At 63.6% G+C, this 10,642-nt stretch overlaps 2 protein-coding genes across 2 annotated transcripts; both read left to right on the forward strand.

Moving 5' to 3' along the window:
* Positions 1–256: 256 nt before the first annotated feature.
* Positions 257–1,744, forward strand: MNEG_9785 (oligoendopeptidase F; the record flags this gene model as incomplete). Its single annotated transcript, XM_014041742.1, has 5 exons — positions 257–322; positions 565–752; positions 1,085–1,121; positions 1,431–1,513; positions 1,714–1,744. The coding sequence occupies 5 exons, from the start codon at positions 257–259 to the stop codon at positions 1,742–1,744; spliced, it is 405 nt and encodes a 134-aa protein (XP_013897196.1).
* A 5,240-nt stretch (positions 1,745–6,984) lies between these two features.
* Positions 6,985–10,620, forward strand: MNEG_9786 (hypothetical protein; the record flags this gene model as incomplete). Its single annotated transcript, XM_014041743.1, has 5 exons — positions 6,985–8,127; positions 8,831–8,986; positions 9,238–9,469; positions 9,653–9,924; positions 10,117–10,620. The coding sequence occupies 5 exons, from the start codon at positions 6,985–6,987 to the stop codon at positions 10,618–10,620; spliced, it is 2,307 nt and encodes a 768-aa protein (XP_013897197.1).
* Between the last annotated feature and the right edge of the window lie 22 nt (positions 10,621–10,642).

The following is a 10,642-nucleotide window of genomic DNA, read 5'->3' on the forward strand; positions in this document are numbered from 1 at the left end:
CGGTATTGCCGGGTGATGGCGACACACCGATGGCTGGTGCTGGCATATTCAGGGAACGAGCCCCCCTCAACGCCTTCGACCCTCCCCCTCTGCTGGCCCGCCCTTCGCTTAATCTCGTGATGTCAGACTTGCTGCTTTATGCAAATGGCTGCCAATTTGCGGCCCCCTGCAAGACCTCCCGGTGGACGCACCCCGGCCTCTTTTTCGACTCAACTCACCACCCCTCCCCCCTGCACACAGCTACGTCCTGGCTGAGATGAGCGTGCACCAGACCAGGGCGCACTTCTTATCAAAGGAGGGCCGCATCGTGGACAACCCCAACGTGAGCCGCCTCGGACGTGGCGTGGGAGGGAGAAGGGGGTGCTGTCAGATGTGTTTGATGGCAGCAGCTTTCGGCCCTCATGCACGTTGCTCTGAGTGGTGGTCCTCCGCCTGCCGGCACCACGGGTTGCACCGTGTCGTGTTCTGACACCACCTGCTTGAATGCTCCATGCACACAGCTGGCAGAACCTCACAACGTCCCCCCCCCCTCCTCGCAACGCGCCCTGCCCCTCACAAAAACAGGTGGGCTCCGCGCTGACGTCATCGTACTGGCGCCCCGGCAACAGCGCCATGTTCCTAGACCTGGTGGAGGGCCTCACGGGCGGCCCCCTGGCCGCAGACGCGTGGGTGGGGCGGCTGAGGGCGCCGCTGGACGAGCTGCTGGCTGCGGAGAGGCGGGAGTACGACGCGGCTGTCAAGGAGGGGCCAAAGTGGGTGCGGGGCTCGACGTGGGAGCGCCACGGCCTTATTAGCGTATGCGACTGCCAGCTTGCGGATCTGGAGTGGACGTTCACGTTGCATGCACCCAAAAGAACTTGAGCGACAAGGGGCGGGCCCTGGGGTGGCTGCGGGCATCAGACCCCCGCCCCGCCAACCAGGCCGCCGCCACTGCGCCCGGCTGCCACTGCCCCAGCGCAGCTGGGGGCGCTGCGTCAACGATCACGCCCATCGCGGCTTGGGCGGCGCAGGGGCGTTTGTACGCGCAGCATGCCCAGGTTCGATTAGGCAATTCCCGCTGATTGCTGCACTGACAATCCCGCAGGATCCCCCCTGGTGGCGACTTCGACATTGGCATGGTGGTGAGTCAGCCTCGCAGTGGTCCAGAAGATGACTTCCAGTCGCTGCCCGGGCAACAACGGCGCCGCGCGCTCTCGCAAATGCTGCCCAGCCTTGCCTTTCCTGGAGTTGTGTGGCGGCAGCCGCATGCAAGCATTGGGGGGCGGTCCCCTGCCTGAGCAGCCCCGTGCGCTTGCAGTTGTTGAGTTTTTGGGTGGCTGTCTTCCAGGTTGCATCCAACATCTCGAGTGTCCTTGCCCAAGTGATAGCATTACGCCATCAAACCTCAATCATCGAAAACCGCTCCCACCCTTGTTGGATCCAACCCCCAGGTCCGGCTGGTGCATGGGGATGAGGTCATCGCTGACAGCCGCACAGATGGGGGCTTTGGGGGCGCGTGCGCCAAGTTCAAGGGGTGAGCCACCGCCGGCAGCTGACGGGTCCCAGCCCAGGAAACACGTGCGCTGCGCTGCTCCGCGTGGCATCAGCGGCAGCAGCCCGATGCGTCTGTTGCACTTTTTCTGCATCTATCCAGGCGCACGCTCACACGCACTGCGTTTACACCCATGCGCTCCCCGGATCATCACCATCCACCTTGCTGCCCGGCCCTTACAGGTGGGTGCGCGCTCACTACTTCAGCAAGTGAAGGATGGCCCGACGACGGCGAGCAGTAGATCGTTGGGGTGCAGGCGCTTGCGCACGCGCCGTTGCATGCTTTGGTGGCTTGTTTCTTGGCAGCACAGCAAAGTTGGTCCAGCATGTTTGGGTTACAGTATGTTTCTTGTGAGGTATTGATGCAGGTTACTGTGTGTAACATTTCAGTTTGACAGCATTTGGAGGGCAGGGCAAAGGTGGCGCATGAGCATGACCGCCATTGACGACAGTGCAAGCCGCTAGCGAGCAGATCAATGACGCCGACTTTCTGGTGAGTGGGACCCATACGAACATGCGCATGCTGCAAGAGGTGAATTCATTCAAAACTGTATCAATTCGCCGCCGCTATGGGTGCCACCGACGACGCCTGCTCGTGCTGTGTCGCGCGTTGCGGTCATGGTGCCTTGAACCAGAGGGGGCATCAGATGGGTGACCGGCTCTAAGAGACAGGCATACGGCGAACCAAGTGTCATTGTATGATATCAGAGGCGTCCCAGCTGACTGAATGCAGGTAGAGATACGGTACCCCACATGGTTTGTGCAGACTGCTGCTTGCCACGTCGGCCGTCTGCGGTGACTCCTGTGACGGCCAGCCCGTCCACGAGCCATGACGCAAACAAGTATGGTTCACCACCAGTATGATCTGATCTGATCTGCAGATAATTCTAACCACCGTCATTACACGAAGTACAAGCCTAGTGCAGAGCTACACCCGGCCACGTTTATTGCAATCTGACATGTAAAGTTTGTCGAGTATTTCACGCAGCTTGTACAGTTCGCGCTTCAGTAGGGAAACGAGGCGCATTCAGAAGCTCACTCGTGAGCTGGCTGCACGGTGAGCACAAGCGGCGTCGGGCGTTTGCAGCAGCACTCGCTCGGCGCCGCAGCAGCTGCATTCGGGAATGTTCTGCACTCACCAGCCTGCCCGCCCACGCCTGCGTCGTCAACTGGCGTATGACTGTGATGCCATTCAGAGCTGGTGACCGAACGAGCGCCGCCTGCCACATCTCTCCCCCACCCCCAGCCAGGTTGTGTGCCCGCCATCATGACCCTCTGGCTGCTGTGGCAGGCGCTGGCCGCACGCTCCAGCCGGGCGAGCACCAGGATCTGGCCTCAAGCCAGGGTCGCATGGGGCCCCGCGTCCGCCACACCTCTGACGGAAGACGCAGTGGCCCACCCCAACGCAGCACCCTCGTACGCCGACCAGCCCATCCGTCCCTGGCACAAAGGCAGTGGCACGCTGCGCGCTGTCGCTGGCTTCAGCTCGAGCGTTGCCGGGTTGGCACGTCTGTGCCAGGACGCCAGCTGCAGTAAGCATCCCGCATTCAACTTTGAGGGGGCGTCCAAGCGCCTCGTCTGCAAAGCACATGCGGCACCCGGCATGATCAACGTTGTAAGCCGGCGATGCCGAGAGCCCGGCTGCAGTAAGCAGCCGCACTTCAATATTGAGGGCGAGTCCAGGGGCCTCTTCTGCAAGGCGCATGCGGCACCCGGCATGGTGGACGTCACGAACCGGCGCTGCAGCCATCCGAATTGCGCCACGAGGCCCAAATTCAGCTTTGAGGGCCAGTCCAAGGGCCTGTTCTGCCAGGCACATGCGGCACCCGGCATGATCAACGTTGGCAGGCGCTACTGCCGAGAGCACAGCTGCAGTAAGCATCCCTTTTTCAACTTTGAGGGTGAGTCCAAGGGAATCTTCTGCAAGGCACATGCGGCGCCCGGTATGATCAACGTTGTGAGCCGGCGATGCCGAGAGCCCGGCTGCAGTAAGCATCCTTGTTTCAGCTTCGAGGGCGAGTCCAGCGGCCTCTTCTGCAAGGCGCACGCAGCGCCCGGCATGGTGGACGTCACGAGCCCGCGCTGCAGCCATCCGGACTGCGCCACGCGGGCCAACTTCAACTTCAAGGGCGAGTCCAAGGGCGTGTGCTGCAAGGCGCATGCGGCGCCTGGCATGGTCGATCTGAAGAAGCCCCGCTGCCGGGAGCCCGGCTGCACTAAGCGGCCCGTCTTCAACTTCAAGGGCGAGTCCAGGGGCATCCTCTGCAAGGCCCACTCGGAGCCAGGCATGGTGGATGTCCAGACCCGGCGATGCCGACAGCCCGGCTGCGACAAGGTCCCCAGCTTCAACCATGCGGGGCACGGTGCCGCCAAGTACTGCGCCGCGCACGCCCAGGCTGGCATGGTCAACATGTCGAGCGCACACTGCAAGGAGCCGGGATGCACGGCCCTTGCATCGCACAACTTCCAGGGCAGGACCCGGCGGCTGTACTGCGGTCTGCACACCCGGCCCGGGATGGTCGATGTCACACGCGGGTACATCAGCCGTGCGTGTCGGTGGCGGCGGCGTGCTTTGTGCGTCGCTGGGGCTGAGGTTTTGATGGCGACACAGCTGATCATGATGGCTGGTGCTGGCATACATGCCTGTATTGCAGAGAGCGAGCCCCCCTCAACGCCTTGGACCCCTCCCCTTCGCTAGCTTGCCCTCAAATTATCTTGTGACATCATGCTGGCTGCCCCCCATGTGACGTCGTTCTGGCTGCCCCTCGTGCGAGATGCCGCTTGTTTGACGCTCCATTTTGCGGTCCCCTTCGAAGCATGACGTGCAATGCACCCCGCCCCCTCCTCTCCCCACCCCCCTCCCACCGCACGCAGCTACGTCCTGGCGGAGATGAGCGTGCACCAGACCAGGGCGCACTTCTTGTCAAAAGAGGGCCGCGTCGTGGACAACCTCAACGTGAGCCGCCTCGGACGTGGCGTGGGAGGGAGAAGGGGGTGCTGTCAGATGTGTTTGATGGCAGCAGCTTTCGGCCCTCATGCACGTTGCTCCTACGTGGTGCTTGTCCCCCCTGCCTGCACCACTGAATGCTCCTTTGGTGTGGTCTGACAGGATCCGCTCGAGTGTCCCACGCACACAGCTGGCAGTTCTCCGAACCGGCATCGCCCCTTAACACACCCTTCCCCAACCCCCAACCCCACCCCCAAAAGAAACGTCGGCTCCGCGCTGACGTCATCGTACTGGCGCCCCGGCAACAGCGCCATGTTCCTAGACCTGGTGGAGGGCCTCACGGGCGGCCCCCTGGCCGCAGACGCGTGGGTGGGGCGGCTGAGGGCGCCGCTGGACGAGCTGCTGGCTGCGGAGAGGCGGGAGTACGACGCGGCAGTCAAGGAGGGTCCAAAGTGGGTGCGGGGCTCGACGTGGGAGGGAAAGGAAGGCCTGGTTCGCGTTTGCCGACATCAGCTTGCGGATTTGGGGTGTGCGCCCTTGTTTTGCACCCGAAAGCAGTTTGTTGGTAGAAGCGACAAGCCGCTGACCCTGGGGTGCCTGCAGGCAGCAGGACCCCGCCCCGCCAACCAGCTAGCGCCACTGTGTCTGGCTGCCAGCGCAGCGTTTCAGCTAGCGAATCCTCGTAGCGCCGCAGGCGGCGGGGGGTGGTTGGGTCACAGTCGCGCCCAACGTGGCTTGGGCCTCGCAGGGGCGATTGTGGTTGCAGCACACGCAAATTTGCGGACGCAGTTTGCGCTGCTTGTTGCACTCATGCTGTCACAGGATCCCCCTGGTGGCGACTTTGACATTGGCATGGTGGTGAGTCAGCCGGGCCGTGGTCCAGAAGATCTTTTTTTCAGCCGCTGCCCTGGCAACAACGGCGCCGCGCGCTCTCGCATCTGCTTTCCAGCCTTGCTTTCCCGTCAATCGTACGACGGCAGCCGCATGCAAGCGTTACGGGGCGGTCCCCTGCCTGAGCGGCCCTGCGCCTGCAATTGTTGAGTTTTTAGGCGGCTGAATTTCACATCACGTCCGATATTTAGATCGGCCTTGCCCAAGTGATAACATGACTTGTCATTCACTCCATCAACCTCAAATTGTCGAAACCCGCTCCCCACTCGAATTAAATCAAAACCCCTAGGTCCGGCTGGTGCATGGGGATGAGGTCATCGCTGACAGCCGCACAGATGCGGGCTTTGGGGGCGCGTGCGCCAAGTTGACGAGGCGAGTCTGAGCCCGCAGCTGACCGGTCCCAGCCCAGGACACATGTGCTGCGCCGTGCTGCATGGCATCAGCCGCAGCAGCTTAAGGTGCCTTTTGCATGGCGCCTGCATCAATCCTGACGCATGCTCACGCGCACGATAATTCACCCATGCGCCGCCCGGCTCATCACTGGCCACCTTGCTGCTCACCCGTCACAGTTGGGGGCGCGCTCACTACTTCAGCAAGTGAAGGACGGCCCGCTGACGGCGAGATCGCATTTGATTGTTGTGGGGCGGGCGGACGCGCGCGCGCCAGTGCATGCGTGCTTTGTTGGCTTGTTTCTTGGCAAAGCTGGCCCAGCATGTGCAGTATATGTTGTCTGTGAGAGATCGTTGCAGTTTATCGTGTGTAAATCCGCAGCTCAACAGCTTCTTGTAGGGGGCCAACTTGCATGAGCAGCACCGCCAACGCCGACCACGCAAGTCCCAAGCATACCAATGGTGCCATTGACTAATCGGTGTTTGGGAGGCCTATACGAACATATGCATGCTGCACCAGGTATGAGCAAGCAATTGTATCATGTTGCCGCCGCTGATCTTGCCACGGACAACGCCTGCTCGTGCTGTGTCGCGCTTTGCACTCTGTGTTGTCCTGACAGCCCAGCAGGGGCATCAGGTGGGTGACCGGCTCTAAGAGACAGACATGCGGCGAACCGGGTATCATTGCATGCATATATCAAAGGGGTTCCAGTTGATCAAATGCAACCAGGGCTACCGCACACGGTTTTTGCAGACTGCCGCTTGCCATGTCGGCCAGCCCGTCCACGAGGCACGAGGCAGACGAGTATGCGTCACTGCCGGTATGATCACCTGTATTTTTGCTTACGATTTAAACAAGCGTCGTCACACGAAGTGCAAGCCTCTGCACGTTGATTGCAATTTCAGCCGGCGTGAATAAGTTTTTTTGGAATTTCACGCAGCTCGTACAGGTTGCGCGTTTTCAGGGAATCACATCAGCACATCCGGAAGCTCACACGTGAGCTCAGCTGGCTGCACGGGGACGCACGCAGGCCGCATCGGGCGTGTGCAGCAGCGCTCGCTTGCGGCAGCAGCTGCGTTCGGGGATGGTCCGCACTCTCTGAACTGCTCGCCCACGCCTGCGCCGTCCATCGGCTTATGGCTCTGATGCCATGCAGCGCTGGTGGCCGAACGAGCGCCGCCTGCCCCTTCTCTCCCCATCCCCAGCCAGGTCGTGTGCCCGCCATCATGACCCTCCGCCTGCTGTGCCAGGCGCTGGCCGTCCGCTCCAGCCGGGCAAGCACCAAGGTCTGGCATCAAGCCAGGGTCGCATGGGGCCCCGCGTCCGCCACGCCTCTGACGGAAGACGCGGTGGCCCACACCCACGCAGCGCCCTCATACGCCAATCACCGCGTCCGCCCCTGGCCCAAAGGCAGTGGCGCGCTTCGCGCTGTCGCTGGCTTCAGCTCCAGCGCGGCCAGGTTGGCACACCTGTGCCAGGTTGACAGCTGCAGTAAGCAGCCCACATTCAACTTCGAGGGGGCGTCCAAGGGCCTCTTCTGCAAGCCACATGCGGCGCCCGGTATGGTCAACGTTGTGAGCCGGCGATGCCGAGAGCCCGGCTGCAGTAAGCAGCCCCACTTCAACTTTGAGGGCGAGTCCACAGGCATCTTCTGCAAGGCTCATGCGGCGCCCGGTATGATCAACGTTGGCAGTCGGCGCTGCCGAGAGCACAGCTGCAGGAAGCAGCCCCACTTCAACTTTGAGGGGGAGTCCAAGGGCATCTTTTGCAAGGCACATGCGGCGCCCGGCATGGTCAACGTTGTGAGTCGACGCTGCCGAGAGCCCGGCTGCATGAGACATCCCCACTTCAGCTTTGAGGGCGAGTCCAGCGGCCTCTTCTGCAAGGCGCATGCGGCACCCGGCATGGCGGACGTCACGAGCCCGCGCTGCAGGCAGCCGGACTGCGCCACGCGGCCCAACTTCAACTTCGAGGGCCAGTCCAGGGGCATCTTCTGCAAGACGCATGCGGCGCCCGGCATGGTGGACGTCGTAGAGAGGCGCTGCCAGCAGCCTGGCTGCACCAAGCGCCCCTGCTACAACTTCCAGGGCCAGTCCAAGGGCATCTTCTGCAAGGCTCATGCGGCGCCCGGCATGGTTGATGTGAAGAAGCCCCGCTGCCGGGAGCCCGGCTGCACTAAGCGGCCCGTCTTCAACTTCAAGGGCGAGTCCAGGGGCATTTTCTGCAAGGCCCACTCGGAGCCAGGCATGGTGGACGTCCAGACCTGGCGCTGCCGAGAGCCCGGCTGCGAAAAGCTGCCCAGCTTCAACCATGCGGGGCATGGCGCCGCCAAGTACTGCGCCGCGCACGCCCAGCCTGGCATGGTCAACGTTAGTAGCGCAAGGAGCAGGGATGCACGGCCCTTGCATCGCACACTGCGACCGGCACATCCGGCCCAGGACGGTTGATGTCACACGCGGGTAGCATCAGCGGCTGCGTGCAGCCGCGGTGGCAGCGTGTGTGGCAGCCGTGCGTGGCGTTGGCGGGGCCGCGCTTTGTGCGTCACTGGGGCTGAGCTTTCGGGGCACCGAGTCGTTGATGCATGCATCTGCACAATCGCCGAAGACCGGTTGCTACAGGGTGTCTTGGCCTGACTGCACCCTTGGTCGTTCACCTGACATGTGCTCAGAAGGAACGCTGGTACCTGGACCAGACCATTATGACTGCCACACCTTGTCGACACATGTGAGTGTTTTCAAATTGCCAGCGGATGTTCTGGCCACCGCAGCAGCTCCCGTGAAACAAAGCGTGCCGCCAACGCCTGGTGTGACTGTTGGCGGGTGACGTCACATGGCACTCAGTCCCTGTGTGGGCTTAATAACATAGATACTTGTGCTTCATGGCTGTATGTCAGCATCTTGTGATGAATGACACGGGCGTCCGATCAGGATCATGAGGCCCGCTGCATCTCCGGCGGGCCTAACGCCCAAGTCCTTAATCCTATCCACGTGTAAATTAGGGCCTAATTTGAGCCGGAGTATACGGCTTTGTCAGCGCCACGCCCGCAGCAGACGCTCACCCCCGCCGACGCAGGCCGTCGCTCGACGAAGCGACCCCAACAACAGCGGACGGGCGAGCGGCGCCGCAGCAGCCCAACCCCTCGCGCGCGCGGCGGGGCTCCAGCCAGCAGAAAAATTGCAACAACAACAGCCTGACTCGTCTGACAGCGCACAGATGCTCTTGGCAAAGGTGCGCAGGTGCGCGTCGTGCGCCAGGCGGGCACGGCTCGGGCCCCTCCACTGCTAAGGACGCTCAAGGTCAACAGGCCGCTCGCAGCCGCCGGTCTGCAAACTCAAGCAGCTGGTCGGGCTCCACACCAGTTGCCAACACTGCCTCACCCACAGCTGCACCCGGAGCCCACAGCCCTGATCACATGAGCGAGGTGCACACAGCCGCTGTATGCGCCGCCACCCCTGCTGCCCCCCGCCCGCCCCCGCCAGGCTTGGTTCCTCCTGGGCGGCGCCAGCGGCGCCTTGCTGTTCCCCTACGTAAACGTTTTCCTTGCGGCAAGAGGCACGCTGAACCCTGCTCCCGCGCGCCACCGCTCCCGCGCGCGCCTGGTATCCCACGCGGCTGCCACCTTGCGGGCGACCACAATGCACCGCGCGCCCTCGCACGCAACCGCCACCGAGCAGCTGCCTGGCGAGCAGCTACCTGCCAAGCAGCTGCCTGGTCAGCAGCTGCCTGGCTTGCCAGCCGTCCCTATAGGCCCCGCCTGGACCCCTGTGGACCCCTATAAACCGCCCGAAGCCCACCCACACCCCATCAATGAGGGACATACCCCCCACCCTTGCAGACATCATTGTCCTCCAGCACCCTCTGTACCCCTCCTGCCTTGCCCCGCCGCCCCGCCAGGCCTCACCCCTGCAGAGATCGGCCTCATCTCCGCCCTTCGGCCGTGGGTCGCCGCGCCCACCTCCATCGCCGCCACCGCCCTCGCCGACCGCGCCGCCGCGCACCGGCCGCTGCTGCTCCTCGGCCTCTGCGCCTCGGCGCTGCTGCGCGCGGCGCTGCCCCTGGGGCGCGGCGCGTGGGAGCTCTGCGCCATCCTGCTGGCTGCTGAGGCGTTCGGCTTCTTCGGTGTCCTCGGGGACTCCACTGTCCTCTCAAACCTGGCTGGGCGCGAGGTGGGGCCGACAGCATGCACAACGCATGCTGCTCGGACGGTCTGCTGCGTGTCTGCGGCCAGAGCGCGTGTGATTCACGTTCTCTGCGTGTTGCGACAAGCGCCGCTTTATCTCGGGCGGCGAGTTGTCCGCGCCTCCCTTCCTTGCCCGAACCCAACACCCATTCGGCCGGCCGGCCGCCGCGCTTCGCAGGGCGGGGCCGCGTCATACGGCGCCCAGCGTGTGTGGGCCAGCATCGGCTGGGGTGTCTTCGGCGTGGCGGGCGGCGCCGCCATCCAGCGCTTCGGCATTGAAACGGCCCCCTTCGTCGGCTTCGGCCTGCTTTCGGCGCTGCTGTTTGTGGTGGGCGCGCTGATGCGGTACAACTACGCCGGGTGGGCGCCCGCGGCCGCCCCTCTGCCTTCCGCCGACGCACGCGGCAGCGGCGGCGGCGGCGGCCCCGAAAGGGGCCTGCTTGAGAGCCCCCCCGCTGCCGCCGCCGAGCCTGCCGCCGGCGAGGCAGCCGCCGTCGGTGCGCCTGCGGCGGCAGAGGCGGGCGAGTATGACTGGTCGGAGGGCGGGAGCCTGGAGGGTGCGGCGGCTGGGGCGGAGGAGGGCGGCGTGGCGGCGCTGTTGCTGCAGCCGGAGGTGGCGATATTTCTTTTTGAGGCGACGATGCTCGGGTTTGGCATGGTGAGGGGCTGCTGGCGCTTGTGATAAGGGTCAGGGGGTTGTCGAG

This window comes from Monoraphidium neglectum (assembly GCF_000611645.1).
Source record: "Monoraphidium neglectum strain SAG 48.87 unplaced genomic scaffold scaffold02063, whole genome shotgun sequence".
Taxonomy (NCBI): domain Eukaryota; kingdom Viridiplantae; phylum Chlorophyta; class Chlorophyceae; order Sphaeropleales; family Selenastraceae; genus Monoraphidium; species Monoraphidium neglectum.